We start from the raw sequence: 19,363 nt of genomic DNA, 5'->3' as shown, positions 1-19,363 counted from the left end.
AGGTGCGTGATTTTATACTCTCTTATTAATTTCCCACTCGGGTTTTGATCTTTTTTTTTTTTTATTTCTGTATGTGTCTAGTCGTCCCCTGTCTTCAGCTGTGTCCTTCAGTATCCCCTTTGGTCTGGACAGTGATGTGGACATAGTAATGGGTAACCCTGTCATCATGCGCTCAGTCAGCTCGGACAACCTAAATCCTGCGGGACAGCCTGTGAAACATGCTCATTACACCCCTCCAGAGGACATCAGCAGATCTCCAGGACCTAACGGCCCCCAGCGTGCCTCATGGGCCTCTCGAAGTCCTGCGGTGCCCTTATTGGCCGAGGAGAACGGACTTGACGATGGCGACGCGGCTGGGTTGCCCACCATTGAGGAAGCTTTGCAAATCATTCACAATGAGGGAAAAATGGAGCCTCGTTTACATCCAGACGGCGCACCTGATGGATTCTATTTGCACTCACCAGATGACCCAGCCAGTCGTAGACATAACGGTAGCCCTGCTATTCTCAGTGGTTCTGCTCCTTCTGGTGCAGGAATGCCGTATAAGACGACCGGAAGCCGAACCAGACGTACATCCGATGGCTCACGGGATGATGACTCTGTACTAAGAGACGGCAGCGTGGACTCTGATGCTTCTGAGGATTTTCCAAAAACTCAGTCCACACCGGCCACTCCCGCAGCTGGTGCCAGGGTAGCTAATTCATCTGGGCATGAGACCCCAGACAGCGGTGTAAAGATGACTAGCTTTGCTGAACGTAAAAAGAAACTGGCACAGGAGCAGGCAACTCCCACCGAGGAACAGCAGATGACCACCTGGGCGGCTAAAAAGACACAGGAGAGTCCCAGCAAAAGCCCAGCACTCAACAATGAAATGTCAGAGCTTGGTGCAAGACTGGAGGAGAAGCGCAAGGCTATCGAGGCACAGAAAAGACGTATTGAGGCCATTTTTGCCAAGCATAGACAGAGGCTGGGGAAGAGCGCCTTCTTGCAGCTAAAGAAAGAGCAGGACGATGGTGATGGCAAAGAAGAAGGTGCTGAGGTGCTCAGTGCATCTTCTACGGGAGAAGATCTAAGGCGCATGTCATTGGACGAGAGGTTAGCACGCATAGAAAATGATGATGATGATGATGCGAAGCAGGAGAAAGAGCACCCCCCAGATGATGGGAAGGTTCCAACTTCTGCACAACAGACCTCTAAAGACAAAACAGTGGCAGGAACCCCTAGTGACAAGACCAGTGTTCCATTAGGGGATTACAACAATGCAGTGTCAAAATTGAACGCAGCCCTGAGCTCTTTGCAGAGTGATATGCAGCGCTTGTCTGAGCAACAGAACCAGCTTTTAAAGAAGAAAATCCCCCCTGCCAACCAAGCATGGGTCATTCCACCCAGCACAAAGACCTCCAATGCAGCAACGCCTCCACGTCTGTCCAGGGAATCAACCCGCGACTTGATACTCAACTCTGCCTCATCATCACCTTCGCCATCTCGCAGAATCAGTGCTCAAACGATTCCCCCAAAATCACCCGGCTCCCACCGCCGGGCTCAATCTGCACCTCCAAAAAGCCCCAAAAATCAGCACCACTCAAGGTCCACAGATCCAAGGACACCTGCCCTCACTCGGGTCATCACTGCCCCACAAAATGTGGACAATATCCCTCATCGGCGGAAAGTATCTCCTTGGCAGTGCAGAGACCAGACTTCATCTTCCTTTAGCATCGGCTCACCAGTACCCCAGAGCGACTCCCGACCTCCGTCTCGGCCCCTCAGTGAGGATCCCAGTGACGACCAAACTGTCTTTAGCCTGGAACTAGAAGGAGGCCCTAACCATTTTCCGGGCAGGAAGGAACAGCATGGAGGCAGCAGCTCTGGTGCTCCATCAGAGTGTTCCTTTGAAAGTGACATCCCAGCATCGGCCTTCACCCGCAAACACAGCAATCTGATCGAGATTCCGCTCTCCTCTCTGCAAGGGTTGGACGGAGAGGATGCTGAACTGGGCCCCGATGCCGCCTCGGACTCCATGAGCGACCACACAGAGCCAGAGTTAAAGGGTGGTGTCGGCTTTTTCTTTAAGGTCAGTGCGGTGGAACAGTTGTGGCATTGCATGTAAATGTAAACACAGCCTGTGCATAACATTTTGAAACCTTTTGCAGCAGGACGAGACTCGACCAGAGGACGAGATGGCTCAGAGGAGAGCTGCACTGCTGGAAAAGCAGCAGAAGAGAGCAGAGGAAATGAAGAGGAAGAGACAGGAGCAGGAACGAGAGAGGGAGGCCAGGTGAGATTCCATGCCTTAATTTACTTAATGCTGGATATATTTTAAATAGAAATCATGTTTGGATCCTGACAAGTCCTGCATGGAAGCAGAATTGTATTTGAATGGTTCCCTTTTCAAGTAGATGTTCAGCAATGGCTTGTTGGGTTAAGAAGTTAAGAAACATAGTATTTAATGGAGCCCTCTGCTGGCAGTGATGTGAATTACAATTGCAGTGAAGCCACAACCAGCTCCACCCCCAGTGTTCAAACTACAGATCTGGACACCTCAGTTTTTGCTGGAGATGGGGCTAATTTCTGGCCCAGAACTATAACAGAAGTCTGGCCCAGAAATATAACAAAAATTTTAAACAAAGAATGGCAAAAAAAATTTTCTGGGTTTTGAATCTTTAAAAAGAAATTATTACAAACCGCAATTTAATTAGCTGTTAGTCACTATGTAACCTTCCCACAGCAGACGTAACTCCGTGGATGAGCTGGAGCGACCCCGGACACCCTGCACTCCTCCTCCAGCTCGCACTCCTCCTCCAGCTCGAACTCCGCCCGCAGCACACACTCCTCCTCCTGAGGGTACTCTGCACCGACGCGGAAACTTTACCCGGCAAGAGTACGAACGCCGCCATCAGCTCAAGATCATGGAAGACCTGGACAAGGTGCTGCGCCAGAAACCCACCACCGTCCGGGGTGTCAAGAAACAGAGGCCCAAAACGGTGTTCCGGGACGATTCTGGCCTCTCTCGTAGCCCAGCTAAAGGGTTGCTAGGTAAGTGTCAGTGCAGCAAACTTGTTTCATTCTCATTAATTCAAGCTCAAACATTGCTGATCTGCTTGTGAATGCTTTCCTGCAGGTTCCAGACTGAATAAAGTATATTCTCACTCCACTATGAACCTGTCCTCTATGGCCAGCGATAGTGGGACACTCACCATCAGGAAATCCCCAAGGTAACTATAAGAATTCAAATGCACTGTGTGTTATCAGTTCGTCTGTCTTTGTCTTTGCCTTGGATATGACTTTAAATAACAACGTGTAGAATGTATACTTATCAGTCTGAATAACTCTCATTTCCTGCTTTGCAGTCGCTCTCACTCTCCTTCAAGATTGATGTCTCCGGGCCGCATGGCCACACAGAATGGTGATAAGGACTGGGAGAATGCATCTACCCTTTCCTCCCCAGCATCCATCCCTGAGTACACTGGTACAGTATCATACTTCCTGCTGAATTTGGGTTACTTTGTAATCAGTTTTGTTTTATCATGAATGTTATAATATGGAGTAACACATCCAAAAACATTCATATAATCTTTTTTTTACCTCAGGACCCAAACTGTATAAAGAGCCAAGTTTCAAATCCAACAAGTTCATTATCCAGAATGCTATCACACACTGCTGTTTGGCAGGCAAGGTCAACGAACCACAGAAAAACAAGATCACTGAGGTGAGAGACCTCACAGTCACCTTCCTGGGTTCGTGTTGTCATTTTCCACCCGTTGCATGCTAACATTTTTCACGTCTGTCTGTTAGGAAATGGAGAAGAGCACCGCGAACCACTTCCTCATCCTCTTCCGGGATTCAAGCTGCCAATTCCGGGCAGTTTACACCATGAACCCCGAGACAGAGGAACTGATACGTTTGACTGGCATCGGCCCGCGGACCATCAGCCTCTCCATGGTCGAGTCTATCTACAAATACAGCTCTGACCGCAAACAGTTCTCGGTCATCCCGTCCAAAACCATGTCCATGAGCGTGGATGCTTTTACCATCCCCAGCCAACTGTGGCAGACCAAGCGGCCCGGGACGCCCAAAAAGCTTGGAACACCAAAGTGAAGCTGACGGATTATCTGAGGTGACCTACATCTTATCTCCCTTCTCCTCTAGCGACAGAACGGTTCGGAGCTGGTGTGGCTTCAGTAGGGAGGGAGGGAGGGAGGGAGAGTTAAAACAGTGTGGCAGTGATAAAAAAAGAACACACGATCCTCAGAGACCTATTAGCGACCCTTGCGGATCACCTCGGTGTGTATTTGCTCCAGATTCAAAAATCAAAGAAGGAAGAATGCCATTATTTCGCTCCCAAGCCGTCACAACGCCAACATCTGGGCCGACTGGATTATCGTGTACAAAACCCCTGTATATGTGTACTTTTCCTTCTGAAACTGTAGACGAAATGACTCATCTTCCATTCCATCCCCGTAGTATGTCCTTATTCCGTCATCTCAGATCAGTGGGATGAAGTACTAACACTAAACTCGCTGCTTTGCAGACTGACACCAGAGCATCGTCTCTGCCTCCTCTTTTATATACCTTCCTCTTTTTCCTCTACCTTCTTTTTGCTTCCTGTTTTGCTCTAATCACAAAACGGATATAAAACTAGACTATGAATGTAGGGCACAAGCCAGCCAAGGGCTTCTCAATTTTGTCTTTCGTCATGCGGGATTGGGAATTTTTGGTAATCTTCCATGAATTAGGGTACGCCTTTCTGCTCCTGTGCCTCCTGCTAACTGTCTAAAATGTAAAGTATGTGCCTCTCGCTCACACACTCGCTCTCCCCTCTTGCCTAGCCCTTCTCTAACTCTTATTTACAATAGACATCTGGATGTTTGTTTTTGTTTTTTTTTCTCTACTTCATTTGCTTGATTTCAGTATATCTGAGTAGACCATCACGGGCCTCAGGTGAGCTTCATTTCCACTTCAGTTTATTACGAACGAATGGACAACGAACCTACAAAAAAGTTGTGCTTTTACATTAATAAGAAGGTATTTCTACTCTACACAGCTGTAATTAAAAAAGTAGGAGGGAATAAAAAAAGAATCAGTGATCATTTAATGTATATTATGAATGCTGTTAATTGATTTTTTTTCTTTTCTTTTTGACAATAATTTGTATATGGAGAAGAGAACATTTGTAAGATATGAATAAGCTGCCATGTGGCTTCAGCGTTAGCAGTTCTGAGTGTGTGAGTGTGTGTGAGAGAGAGAAAGAAATGCAAAGAATGAGTGATGAGCGCTAATGGGGGGGGTGTTAGTGGATAAAACAATAAAGATTGAGCATCTGCAGAAATGTGATTTCTCTTATTTAAAGGTGAAGCATACTTCTCTGTGAATGAACATGAAGCAGGCAATGATAGATTTAAAAGATGATGATGATTATTATTATTATTATTATTATTATTATTATTATTATTATTATTATTATTATTATTAGATTGAGGCCAGTGTCTCAAAATTTGACAGTGATATCGAGAGCAAGCTCTAATCAGTATATGTTGGCTTTATTCATTTCGGGCGTGGTGCGAGTGGCCCACTTCTCTTTAGCCACAAGGCATATGGTCTGTTTTTTTTCCTCTGAAAAACCTGATCTTAGCACTAGAACAAGTCTACTGCCTCCCGCTAATGTCGGCTATTCGCAGATCTGAAGTGAAGATGTGAATATTTTTGTACAGAGAAACATTGTGAAGGTGTTGAATAAGTGTATAATTATGTGAAGCGAAGTGTGAGTGTGTGTGAGAGAGAGAGAGAAAGAAAGAGAGAGATATCATAGTGATAAAACTGGAGTCAGTGCAATTGTCCTGTAGAATGTTATCTTGGCAAAGGTTTATTATTTATTAGGAAGGGACTAGCTGGAATTATTATTTTGTTTCAGATTTTATTATTTATGTTGTGGTAAAGTGGTGAATCACATTTATTTCGTACTTTAAGGGCACGTTGGCCATTTACTTTTGTTATTGTCACTGTGTTTGTAAGTCCAATCGTTCTGTCCTGCCCGATTGTTCATTGTCACGGATCCGTCAGCTGGTGCGACCGGATCCGATTAAATAAAAATCATTTTTAAATCATCCTGTTCATCATCACTCACTTCATTACTTGTTTGTGGCTCTTTACTTTTTTGTTCATATTTCAAATAAAAAAAAAGTTGAGCGTGCATGAATCTTATTTTACACCATTCCACTTTTTTTTCTGTGTATTGATGAAATAGCACTTTTAATTAAAATAAGGTGCTTTAATTGTCAACAAGTCACAACAAAGTTTTTACTTACCATAGTGTTACTTTTCATACTTCTATAATATTGAATTCTCCATTCCGATTGGTTGGAAGGTGTTGATTTTTCTATAATTATTCTATTACATCATTGGCCTCCTGGTGGTCCAGCGGCAGGATCCCGCGCTCTCATTGCTGCGGCCCAGGTTCGATTCCCAGGCAGGGAGCTAACCTGGCCACCGAAGACTTAACTCTCAACGCCGGTCCCAAGCCTGGACAAAAATGGGAGGGTTGCAACAGGAAGGGCATCTGGCGTAAAACCTGTGCCAAACCATGCGGATCGAATGATCCACTACAAACAGTGGACCCTGCCATTGCGCAGGACAAACACTAGGATACTCTCTCTACTTGTGAGGAGTCGCCACAGCGGACCAACTGGTCCGCACAACAACTTGGCACAGGTTTTACACCAGATGCCCTTCCTGACGCAACCCTCCCATTTTTATCTGGGCTTGGGACCATCACTGCGTCCAGTGGCTAGGGTTTGGGCAATGGCTGGGAATCGAACCTGGGCCTTCTGCGTGGTAGAAGTATATATAAGCATTTTTAGCCATAGGAAAGTCTTCAGTACAGAAAAGTTTCCACTTTCTTTTTTCTCAGTATCATAAGTAGATTAAAAAGAATATTTACAGTCTTTAATTTAAAAGAAAAGGATTTTCTGTAGCATAAGAAGAATAAAACGCTTTAAGTTGCACTGTTAGAGGGAAAAAAATCAGCTTTGTGGTAACAGAGCTTCACACCACTCTGTTGTTGATTATTTTCCTGTAACAGTGCCCCCTGTGTGTGGTGTGTGTGTGTTTCATTATTTCATCATGTTCAACACTAATGTTTGTTTCACTCCAAACATTACATTTATTATTTTGTTTCCTTATTCCATGCACATATTTTCGTTAATGTGAAATACAACAATGACACTAAACCTATTTCAGGGCTTTTATTTTTGACTGCAGGAGTGTTTAACAATACTGTCAGAGCTAAAGTGTGTGTTTTATCTGGTCCTGAGTCAGAGGATGATGAAGCAGCACTTCTAAACACTGATGATGGTGCAGGAAAAAAAAAAATCACACATCCATGGTTAGGGGAAGAAAGTGCAAAATGGATTTGATGGATCCTCACTGGCAGGTCAGGTGTGTTTGGCGTGTAGCATCTCGGTCAGAAGGGAGTTACAAGGCAGGTCGCCTAGCAGGTGGCGCTGGTACAGGTACTCCTCCACCTGCAGGCTGATGCTGCGCACTTCAGGCAGCCGGAGAAGGAGCTGGCCGAATTTATCCGACTGGCCTGGGTGTGTGTGCAGAGTGTGATCCATCAGAGCCCTGTTCACTCGCTCCTGAGTGCGCTCTACCTGCCTGCGGTCCTGCACCGACTTCACGTCTGTAACACACACACACACGTTAATGTGTATTTCACAAGCTGAAACCTTCTCATTTAATCTCAGGATCCAGGACTGTTACTTCCTGGAACCTTTTTCTTCAGAAGGAACTATTAGCATTTAGTTGCCATAATAAAAGTCAATGATTGGTTAAACACACCAGTCACACCATAACCAACATTCTTAGTGTTTTTTGAATCATTTATTTATTTTTAAGCGTTTTTTTAAAGAAAAGCAAACGAATAAATCGTGTTTCACATCACAGCCTGACCCAATAGTGTCTTTGGTTTTAACACAAAAGTTAAATTAAAAGCCTTATCAGTGTCTTTATGCTGCTTTCTTCAAGACACAAAATAGGCTTGAAAAACAAAACAAAGCCTCATTCCAGTCTCCACCTTCTCCGTGCTTTCTGTGTGCTCTGTAATGTTCTTGAACCCAAAAGGTTCCTAGATTAATTGTTTATAATAGTGACTCGGTCAGTTGTTTTGAACTGTGTGCTTTTTTATTAAGAAAATTCCTGAAAAGGTTTAGGTGTGTTAGATTAGTGCAGATAAGCATCAATCAAACTCAGCAGGATTTTTTCTCTTTATTAATGACACACCTGGGTTGAAGAGCACAAGATACTTCAGACACACAAACTCCTGTCGGTCCAGACGAAGAGCCCTGAGTTTGGACACTAAATCCTGAGCTCTGGACACCAGACTGCTCAGAGTCGCCCCCGCCTGCGAGAGCACAGTCGACACCTCAATCTGCAGAAGAATAAATAACACACAATTTATATACAATTTATTTGTATAGTGCTTTTAACAATGGACATTGTCTCAAAGCAGAATAAAAATAATAAAGTTTACATTTAAATTAGTTAAACCTGAAATATAATTTATGTAGTTGTGATGTAAATCTTATGAAATTATTATTTTTTGGTTCTGACTACAATAATCTGGAATTCTGTTGTTGAAAATTCTGGGGGGAGAAAATCAAGTAATGACACTTTATGTGGAAAAAGCTGTCCAAAAAAATAGGTAAAAAAAAGTCTTTCTTTCTTATTTATTTATTTACTTACTTACTTACTTACTAATTAATTAATAAATAAATAAATAAACAAACAAACAAACAAACAAACAAATGAACAAACAAACAGGTTAGAACAATCATCTAGTAAAAAAAAAATATTATTAAAGAAATTAACTTCCTAAAAAACACAGGTTATAAAATACAAGTTATAAAAAAAAATTAGATTTAAAAAATTTAACAGTCCAGAAATTCAAAGAAAATATCTGGGGTTACTAAAAGAGCCAATAAGCCAGACTCTGCTTGATTTCTTGTCTTGGAGAAGAGTTTGACAGGCTTGTACACTATCATTATCATTATAAGAGTCTGTGAAGTGAATCAGACCTTTTTATGTTTCACAAAAAAGTTATAAATTGGATATAATTTCATTCACATTCCAGATGAACTTTAGACTAGGGTTTGCATAATGACCTGTTGTCCAGTAACCAGGTAAATGCTACCATCTCTCCCATAAGCCACCTGGCGGCACAGATGATCCAGAACCAGCAGCTCGCTCCAGCAGCTCTGCAGAAGCACCATCTGGTCCTCTACCTGCAAAACATCACACACGAGGTACGAGAGTGTTAACATGGGTTCTCATTATTCCTGGTAAAGAAAGTAAAAACATGATCAGTGTAATTATAATGATTGTCAAACCTCTGTGTTACAATTAATACACTTTGAAACACATAGCCTGAACATTACAGCAGTTATCTTTATTAGCAAGCTCTAAAGTTGCATCCACGCTGGCAGGCTGTAGGTCATTAATTCGAATGATCCTTATTAACGTCTCGAACAGTCCATAAATGTGGACTTTGCGTGAAATCCAAACACTCAAGATTCTCAGTTTGACCTCTCAAGGAGATTTCAGTAATGAAATGAATACAAGAATATGACAACAGAAAGAAAAAAAATAACTAATATTATAAAATACCAGAAAAAAGGTCACACTAAGTCTCTGCAAAACTTAAAAAGTAGAAAAAGTAGAATAAAAGTCTATATTTATAAAACAGACAGAAATATGTCTATAGAGTCACTTTTAATATCTATCTAACACAATTTTTGACCATTTTTAGTTGCTTTCCATTATGAATGAAAACCTGGCTAGCAGTTAAGCATAAACACATATTCCCTTTCATTTAGTTTCATTTATTCAGTACAGCTTTCATTTACATTTCAGGCATTTAGCACACACCCTTATCCAAAGCCACTTACAATTTATCTCATTTTATATATGACTGAGCAATTGAGGGTTAAGGGCCTTGAACAGGGGCCCAGCAGTGGCAGCTTGTTGGACCTGGGACTCAAACTCACAACCTTCAGATCAGTAGTCCAACACCTTAACCACTAAGCTACCATATTTTTATGTAATAAGGCACATAAAGAAGCTGAAAAACGAACGAGATGCTACCATGTTTCATCTGTCAATTTTCTCTAGTGCTGATCCTACACAGGCTTATAGGGAACGTGGGGTCTATACCAGAGGACTCAGGGCACAAAGCAGGGGACACCCTGGACGGGATTCTAACCCATTACAGGACACAATCTCTTTCTCACACACACACACACACACATTAGGGTCACTAGGAAGTAGTACCTTGAGCTCTTTAAACAGTGCACAGTTGCGTGCCCACTCCACCAGTCCAAACAGAGTCTGGTCAGCCATTTTGCACATGATGCTGAAGGTGTTGAGGCGGTCGTGTTTTCCCCGGCTAGCTTGCTCTCTCCTCAGGCTGGCCACCACTCGTGAACAGACCTGTGACTCCTCCGGCTCTCCCTGCAGCAGCTCATTCAGGAAGCCTGTGTTGGATGACGGTGAGTCAGAGGTCAGGTTTGGGGTCAGAGACAGGGACAGTGTTGGATCTGACGTAGGAGTTGACGCTGGTGTGTGGGTGGAGCTGGGGGTGAGCACAGGTGTGGAAATGGAGCATAGTGTAGCAGGGCCATAGCTGTAAGGCATCTCTCTTTTCTCCTGAGGGAAACCATGGAAACTGGGGTGGTAGAGTCCAGGACAGGGGAGCGATGGTGCAGTCAGTGCCCCGTCTCTGCTTAATGTGCAGTCCAGAACCATGAGCTCTGGTTGGCTGATGCTGGGGGAAAGACCATGTGATTGGTGAAAAGGGTCCGAGCCTAGCGCAGATGTGAAAGCACCAGGCAGGATGTGGAACTTGTGCGCTTGTAAAGGTGCTTGCGGTCCTTCCAATTTGATCCTGTAGGGACCGGTGTTTATTTGGTGAAATCCTCCTCTCTGTTGTTTCAGTTGCCTGTCCCGTCTGTACAGAGGTCCAAATTTGTTTCGTCCGCCTCTCATTCGGTCTGCGCGCACAGCTGTGGACATTTTAAAACAACACTTTGTCATTTTTAAAGCTTGACTAAAAGCTCAACAGAAATCACAAGCCTTTCCCATTCCCCAGCAGTCCCCATGCCCTTTGGTATGTCTTATGAAAAAAGATATGAGCACCACCTGTGCTAGAGCTAGCTTCAGGACCTGAAAAATGCACACTAAATATAAAAAGTAGCTACATACACTCTATTGCCAAACGTTTTGGAACACCCCTCCAAGTCTTTGAATTCAGGTGTTGTTTTTCAGGGGTTGGGCTCGGCCCCTTAGTTCCAGTAAAAGGAATTCTTAATGCTTCAGCTTCATACCAAGACATTTTGGACAATTTCATGCTCCCAACTTTGTGGGAACAGTTTGGGGATGACCCCTTCCTGTTCCAACATGACTACACACCAATGCACAAAGCAAGGTCCATAAAGACATAGAGGAACTTGACTGGCTTGCACAGAGTATAGAAACGGAAACTCAAACCGATAGAACACCTTTGTGATGAATTAGAGCGGAGAATGCGAGCGAGGCCAAAACTGGGATGTCTGTCTTTACATGCACATGAATGTAATACAGAGTTGACCCTCCCTTTGCAGCTATAACAGCTTCAACTTTTCTAAGAAGGCTTTCCACAAGGTTTAGGAGTGTGTTTATGGGAATTTTTGACCATTCCTCTAGATTTGTGAGGTCAGGCACTGATGTTGGACGGGAAGGTCTGGCTCAAAGAAAAGTCTCCACTCTAATTTATCCCAAAGGTGTTCTATCTGGTTGAGGTCAGGACTCTGTGCAGGCTGGTCAAGTTCCTCCACCAAACTCGCTCATCCATGACCATGCATGTTGGATCAGCAAGGGGTCATCCCCAAACTGTTCCCACAAAGTTGGGAGCATGAAATTGTCCAAAATGTCTTGGTATGCTGAAGCATTAAGAATTCCTTTCAGTGGAACTAAGGGGCCAAGTCCAACCCCTGAAAAACAACACCTGAATTCACTGATTTGGAAGGGTGTCCCAAAACATTTGGCAATTTAGTGTATTTTAATCGGTTGATTGGTTTATTTGCTCATCTTGGTAACTGCTTTGTCCTGACCAGGGTTGTGGCCTTTCTTCTCTACTGGCTACAAGACAGGAATGTACCCCCTGGATAAGATACCATTCCATCACAGGATGCTACGTACACTCATTCAAACCTGCAGCAAATTATTTTAGTCAATCCACCTAGCATGTTATGGTGAGGTGGGAGGAAACTGGACATCCTCACGGACAGAAGGAAACATCTGAAAATCCACACAGACAATAACACAATCTCAAGATCAAACTGGGGAACCGAAGCCAAATGCTTCAATGACAAAATCAGTATCTCTGTACTTATATAACTCCTGCGTAACACTAACTTTATAGATATATTGGTAATGGACTCTAAATAAACACTCATAATTTGTCAAGACGTAGCCTACATACAGTACATCCTTCACCTATCTTGAAATTATCTACTCGGTGAATAAAAGCTTTGTACAGTATATTTCCTGGCTGTTTTATCTCTGCCATCTAAATAGGCCCCTGTTTTATTGCCTTAAAGATAAATGGAGTAAAGAATTATTCAATTCTCACTAGCACCTTTATCTATGTATTTGATGTTTCAGGGCAAAGGCAACCAGCAAACATACAGCAAGCCGGCATGGAACAAGGCCTACTGATGATCACCTCTTGCTTCACATCTTCAGGAAGAGATTGCAATGACACGCACACACTAAATCACTCTCTAGACCAAGGAGGGGTAATTTGCTGAGTTTGTAGTCAATAAAAGGAAAACCACAATACCAAATATCATCAGAATATCTGAGCATATTCAGTACATTTTTACCACTTAAAGGAGAACTGGCCAGTTCTTGCACTCAGTACACAGGGTACATTGTCTGCATTACGTGATCTCAAGCATACCTAATGTTCTCTCTCTTTCTGTCTCTCTGTCGAGCTACACATGCTACATCTCTATGTCAAGGTACACATGCTACAGAGATCATGGTGATCCTGAACCATTCTGCTCATCTGACCTGTCTAATTTGTCCTCTAACCTGTCTAACTTCTGCCTGCCGTTCTTTCTGCTGCTGAGAATGGCTTCACATGGACAGCCTGGAGATATATGAGATGCTATGGATTGTACCATGAAGATGGCTTTTGACTGCAACTGCCACAAACAATTTTGCATTCAAGTCTCCATCAGTAAACAGTGAACATAAACAAGATAGACTTTATGTTAAAACTAGAATGAATTTCCTGGTTATACAATTGCACTTTTTGGCCATATAGTAACCGGTTATAGATGGGAAATGGTTTATAATCTCAGTCTCTGGTGTCACCCAGATGAGGATCGGTTCCCTTTTTGAGTCTGGTTCCTCTGAAAGTTTCATCCTCCTATCATCTCTGGGATTTTTTCCTCACCACAATCAACTCTCTCTTTCTCTCACATGACTTTCACTTTAGGGATAAATGAAAATTTTCAAATGTATCTCCTGAATCGATATATTCCTGTAAAGCCGCTTTGCCACAATGCCCATTGTTAAAAACGCTATACTAAAAATTGAATTGAATTGAATTGAACTGAAATGTCATACTTTGGTTTTTGCTACCATTAAGTGTTTTGTTACCACTTGTGTTAAGGTCTCAGTTGAAAATCATAGAATGTTTATTTGTATAGAGAGTTTTTTTTTTTATAAATTTTTTTCAGGAATGCCCTGAATGCTTTTCTTTACATGTCTTAAGCCCTAGATCGCTTTCACCCAACATGTCTGTACCTCAAATATGTCATTAAAGTGTGAGGTTGGATGTAGACGCAGGGCTTTGGGACAGGACCAGTATCCAGTACTCTTAGGAAATCCCAAAATGCACCATAAAAGGTACCAAATGGCATCAAATTAAATTCTGCTGGACTAACTAGCACAGCAAAACTGTATACTACCTACCAGTAACAGTAAGTCTGAAATAAACTACCATTCCATGTGTCACTTGACTGTTTTGAAATTCTGCTCATCTGAAGAAATATTACTAACTTCAGCAGATAGAAGTGGACAAGTACTTCCTTTTGTTTACTTCTGGTTGGATATCCATTTGATTGAAAAGTTGACCTGAGAACACACTTCCATTGATCTCCCACAATACTCAGCTGGCACTGGCAATACCCAGGTAATTCCAGTGGTGTGAGATGAGTCAAAAACTGAGTCAAGTGTATCAGCTGTGTGTTTTAGGGTCCTAACATGAGGTTGCAGAAAAAATCTAAAAGAGCAACTAGCATGAAGAGGAACCTTTTGTGTGTGTGCCTACGTGTAGAAGCAGGAATGGGAAACTTACCCTCTCTCTTCATGCCCACAGCCAGGCACTTCTGAAATCGGCAGTAAGGGCATCTCTTCCGCTGTGCTGGGTCCATGGGGCAGCTCTGCTTCTCTGCACAGGTGTAGTGCTTGTTATTCTGTACTGACCGCTTGAAGAAGCCCTGAAGTAAGAAAGCAAGGAGAGAGAGAGAGAGAGAGAGAGAGAGAGAAAGAAAGAAAGAAAGAAAGAAAGAGAGAGACAGAGAGAGATGGCATGTTTGTGAGCACTTGTATTGCTGTATCACATACTGTAGATCAGAAAAGCTTGACCCAGGAACACACCAGGAAGCCCTACTGTCAGGAGCTACTGGGACAGTCCCCTGTGAAACCAACCGTGTGTTGTGCCACACCCTCCATATTGTTCTGCTTTCCCGCCGTGTCACCTGTTTCCAATTTACCTTGATGTTCTGTCCTATATTTACCTATCTGTTTTTGCCAGTCATTGCTTTACGTTTGCATTGTATGGTCTGACACCATTGCGTTCCCATGTTACGGTTACATTTCAGTTACTTATGTTGTATTTATCCTGTGTCTTGTGTAAGTCTTGTTTTAGTTTTAGTTTTGTTAATAAAGCAGTCCCTTTATTTTATCCTTTGGTCTGATTCTCTGCACACAGGTGATGGCGGGTGATTACTGCAGAGATCTGGGTTCAATCCTCGCTTCAGGCTGTCTCCTGACCGTTACATCTACAGGATGTTCATGACCTGCATAAGTCTGTTTAAATAGATGCCCACATATTGCTGTGAATGTAAACAGGATTTACTGATCAGAAGGCCAAAAAAGAGAGACTAATGAGTTAGGGATTAGGCCAAAATGTAATATTCACAATATGTAGCAGGAAAACGAATGTCTTTACACATACATATATTATATGTACATTTTTTAGCATCGTCTCTGTGTGTATATGTGTGTATCTGTAGTCTGACTCACCTTGCAGCTCTCGCAGGTCAGCAGTCCATAGTGATACCCAGACACTCGGTCACCACACACAGGACAGGCTTCCTCTGGCTCTACACAAATACTAGGGTCCGGCTTCAACTCCCCAGCTGACAGGAAGGGAAGGGAAAAAATACTTAAATGGCTTTGTTCAGATCCATGCTCTGAGATCATACACAACACATGGCAAGAATCAAGGTAAAGAATCAAGGTAAAGGTATCAAGGTAAAGGTAAAAGAATCAAGGTAAAGAATCAAGGTAAAGGTATCAAGGTAAAGGTAAAAGAATCAAGGTAAAGGTATCAAGGTAAAGATATAAATGACATAAAATAATGAACCGATCTCAGTATTTATGAGGTGACCATCTACAGGTGTGTAGATCAGGAGAAAGTTAATCAAACTTCAGGAATCAAGAAAATGTTATCAAAAAAGGTGGGGCATCTGTGGAGGTGTGCTCTGTGTGCCAGTCAACCTCAGTCTCTGTGGTTGTTAGTCCCGATAAAGGCGTGGCCTATGTGTCTGTCACAATAAATGAAAGAGGTATGGAGTCTGCATTTTCCAGTCCTTTTGGAGGGGGAGTATAATCTGTAAATGTCAGGAGCAGTAATGTAGGCGTGGCTACTGTGCCTGTCAATCCTAATGAATATTTGGTGTGGCCTCTGTTTCTATCAGTTCTAATTAAGGAGGTGTGGCCTCTTTTTCTGTCAGTTCCAGTGAAAGAGGTGTGGCCTCAGTTTCTGTCAGTTTTGGTAAAGGAGGTGTGGCCTCTGTTTCTGTCAGTGACGGTTAAGGAGGTGTTGCCTCTGTTTCTGTCAGCCTTAAATGAAGGAGGTGTGGCCTCTGTTTCTGTCAGTATTAGTTAAGGAGGTGTGGTCTCAGTATCTGTTAGTTTTAAATGAAGGAGGTGTGGCCTCTGTTTCTGTTAGTTCTAGTGAGGGAGGTGTGGCCTCTGTTTCTGTCAGTTTTAAATGAAGGAGGTGTGGCCTCTGTTTCTATCAGGGCTAGTGAAGGAGGTGTGGCCTCAGTTTCTGTCAGTTTTAATAAAGGAGGCCTGGCCTCTGTTTCTGTCAGGTCTAGTGAAGAAGGCCTGGCCTCTGTTTCTGTTAGGTCTAATGACTTAGGTGTGGCTTCAGCTTCTGTTAGTTTTAATGAAGGAGGTGTGGCTTTGTTTCTGTCAGTTTTAATAAAGGCCTATGTTTCTGTCAGTTCTAGTAAAGAAGGTGGCCTCTGTTCCTGTCAGGTCTAATGGAGGAGGTGTGGCCTCTACCTGTCAGTTTTAATAAAGGATGTGTGGCCACTGTTTCGGTCAGTTACAGTAGGAGGTGTGGCCTCTGTACCTGTCAATCCTCTGTATCTTACTGTAAACTCAGACAGTTTGCAAAATACTAAACTGCATCACTTAAAAGCAAAAAGTAATAAATTAACATTCATACACTGAATGTGATTTAACTTATAGCCTTAAACCAAGTTAAACCATCTATCCATCCATCCATCCATCCATCTATTTACAGTTTCAGTATAGAGTTGTGTTCTGTTCTGGTGATTAACCCTCGTGTCATATTCTGGTTAAACTGACCTATGTGCAAGAACAAAATTGATTTTTTTTCAGCATGAACCTTTTTGAGCTTAGTTCAGTTCAGTATTCTTTTAGGTTGTATTTATTTATTTATTTTAAATTATGCTTATAAATTTCAACCAAGAAAATAAACTGTAGTCAATTTGTCATTGTGTTTTATGTATTATTTTCTCTCCTGCCTGCTGATTATTATTATTATTTATTAATATAGTCACATTACAAACATTTTGCATATGATTCAGCGTAGATTAATGTAGTGTAATGCATTGTAAAATGCCTGTTATTCAGAGTAACTGGACATTGCAATGCTATATACTGTAGTGTAGATAATGAGTGTTATGTATACGGAAAGTGTTGCGTTTATCTATTCACAGACTGGTCAGTAAATTTGACTGGAAATAAATATCAAACACACATAGAGAATTCTTAATGAATAGTTTTCAGTCAGAATGAAACAGGGTACTAATTTCACTCTGACATGCCAAAATTCATGGGTCAGTCAATTCCAGTGCCCAGTCAAACACATGTCTAATCTCTAGCACATGAATGTTCACTTACATGTTGACGGTTCCTCTAGCATTGTCAGGTCCTGTGTGTTTCCTGCAGGGTGTGTAGTTGAGGGTTGGGGACTCTCCAGGTGAAAACCTGAAATATTCATAGTCCAGATGAGAGGGGGCTACGCCAGATGTTGGATGCCCCGGGGACGAAGAGAGGGACGAGCTGAAGCGAGTGCAGAACAGCTGGTGTAGTGTGGAGGCCTGCTGGAGGACTTTGCTCCATGCTGAGGGTAATAAACCTAACTCTGGCACACCTTCACAACCTTCAGAGAGAAGCCTTTGAGTGTAACACAAAAAACACTGAGCGCATTTCTACACATTTCTACACGTCTTTCCAAAAATCTGCATATTATTTGCATGTCTCGTGCTTGTTGCTCTTACAGTAAGACGGAAGCAGAGGAAGTGTGCCTGGTGTGTTCAGTACCGTTATACCGTAAACCTTTCCAAAATCAGATTTATTAAAAGAAATGCTAAGTGATTTTACTGATAAATATAGTCAATTTTGGCACTTTGATGATGAAACAAACGCACCGTACGTGAATAGAGACAATCAGTTTAGGAAACAAGGATTATGAAGTGAAAGGAGATAAAACAGTTCAAGGGTGACAGATAATCTTGAGTCAGATGTCTGACATGACGAGCAAAGATATGACTAAATGGATGGCCTTATGACTTTTATCTAAAACAGAAGATGTCTGTTGATATTCTACACCAAGGACGTAATGACATGGAAAAAACACGTGAGACGATAATCATGCAATGCAGTGAAAAAGTAAATCAAATATAATACCGCATTGAAAAAAGTTGGAATTTAATCTTCCTATTTAAAAGCTATTTTGTTTTGTTTTACACATATTAAAATGCACACTATTTATTAATCACCACAATGTATAATTAGGGATGGTGGCACAGCACCAGCGTCAGTCTATTTTTTGTGGTATCAAAAATAAATGATTAATTACACTTATTCCACATTTTCTAATTAAACTTATAAACACAATGAGTAATGTAGGATTTACAGTTTTTGGACAGCTATCATGTTTTTCCTCATTTGGAATAATAGCAAAAATCACATCTCTTTATATCAGCACTAACATAGAAATAGCCTTTATTTGTCACATATACATTACAGCACAGTGAAATTCTTTCTTCACATATCCCATCCTTGGAGGTTGGGGTCAGAGCTCAGGGTCAGCCATGATACAGCACCCCTGGAGCAGAAAGGGTTAACGGCCTTGCTCAAGGGCCCAACAGTGGGAACTTGGTGGTGCTGGGGCTCGAACCCCTGATCTTCAACAACCCAGAGCCTTAACCACTTGAGCCACCACTGCTCCTCTTACCAGAGAAACCATAAAACATATTGCAACGGTCTTTTTTCCAGTCTTTTTTCATCTTTGTACCTTTTCATTCATTAGTTTCCTTCAAAAATATTTCAAAGAAATCCTTCACATACAAAATCAGTAACTGAACAAAAACATACAACATAACAGTTATAGATATTTTTTTTTTACTCTACTTTACTTTATATACTTTTTTAAATTGAAATCTCTATAGATCTATAGATACCACAGATACTTTTATTGAAAAATTCTGACCATTTATTACATTATTACTGAGACGGTCTATGAATAGCCACATGCAATGTAATTGATAATCACTAGGGGGCGACACAACCACTAGTAAATTAGAGTAAATTGACCGGAGAGCTAAAACATGTCCGTTTCCTAGATGGAGGGTGCATGAAAGGAAAACTTAACATTGTCTGTTGTTGGAAAAGAAGAGCAGAGAGTCCAGGTGTTTGTGGAATGCCCCTGATTTATTCACTTCATGGAGCATGATGGAGGCTCAATATATCCTTAATGCTGAAATATGCATTTACT

The 19,363-nt window shown here is 42.1% G+C and overlaps 2 protein-coding genes across 8 annotated transcripts in view; one reads left to right on the top strand and one right to left on the bottom strand.

The window, feature by feature from the left end:
• The window catches only part of camsap3 (calmodulin regulated spectrin-associated protein family, member 3), a 49,734-nt gene extending 43,633 nt beyond the window's left edge, over positions 1-6,101 (top strand). For 4 of the 7 annotated variants that reach the window (XM_058378276.1, XM_058378271.1, XM_058378275.1 and 1 more), the window contains 7 exons: positions 82-2,071; positions 2,151-2,275; positions 2,726-3,033; positions 3,119-3,212; positions 3,348-3,466; positions 3,588-3,706; positions 3,793-6,101. In XM_058378276.1, coding sequence (XP_058234259.1) covers positions 82-2,071; positions 2,151-2,275; positions 2,726-3,033; positions 3,119-3,212; positions 3,348-3,466; positions 3,588-3,706; positions 3,793-4,095 — 3,058 coding nt within the window. In that variant the 3' untranslated portion in view covers positions 4,096-6,101. The remainder of the gene's footprint in view (positions 1-81; positions 2,072-2,150; positions 2,276-2,725; positions 3,034-3,118; positions 3,213-3,347; positions 3,467-3,587; positions 3,707-3,792) is intronic. The other 3 variants (XM_058378274.1, XM_058378272.1, XM_058378273.1) reach the window with 3 other exon arrangements.
• A 1,104-nt stretch (positions 6,102-7,205) lies between these two features.
• On the bottom strand, positions 7,206-18,456 carry nr5a5 (nuclear receptor subfamily 5, group A, member 5). The gene is made up of 7 exons (XM_058378281.1): positions 17,485-18,456; positions 15,346-15,461; positions 14,396-14,537; positions 10,321-11,051; positions 9,156-9,275; positions 8,275-8,422; positions 7,206-7,675 (listed from the first exon to the last, which is right to left on the bottom strand). Exons 1-7 carry the CDS (start codon positions 17,582-17,584, stop codon positions 7,428-7,430), a joined length of 1,605 nt encoding a protein of 534 aa, XP_058234264.1. The 5' UTR covers positions 17,585-18,456; the 3' UTR covers positions 7,206-7,427.
• Positions 18,457-19,363: the final 907 nt, after the last annotated feature.

Source organism: Hemibagrus wyckioides, linkage group LG24 (genome assembly GCF_019097595.1).
Source record: "Hemibagrus wyckioides isolate EC202008001 linkage group LG24, SWU_Hwy_1.0, whole genome shotgun sequence".
Lineage (NCBI taxonomy): Eukaryota > Metazoa > Chordata > Actinopteri > Siluriformes > Bagridae > Hemibagrus > Hemibagrus wyckioides.
The sequence above is the reverse complement of the archived record's forward strand: the minus strand, read 5'-3'. Positions and strand labels throughout refer to the sequence as shown.

Bases quoted from the DNA above. Each gene is read 5' to 3' on its own strand.
- nr5a5 (XM_058378281.1), bottom strand. From the start codon at position 17,584: ATGAATATTTCAGGTTTTCACCTGGAGAGTCCCCAACCCTCAACTACA. The intron at 8,423-9,155 runs GTCATTATGCAA...ATTCTTCTGCAG, and splicing joins ACCTGGTTACTGGACAACAG to ATTGAGGTGTCGACTGTGCT. The intron at 7,676-8,274 runs GTGTGTCATTAA...TGTGTGTTACAG, and splicing joins TCTTGTGCTCTTCAACCCAG to ACGTGAAGTCGGTGCAGGAC.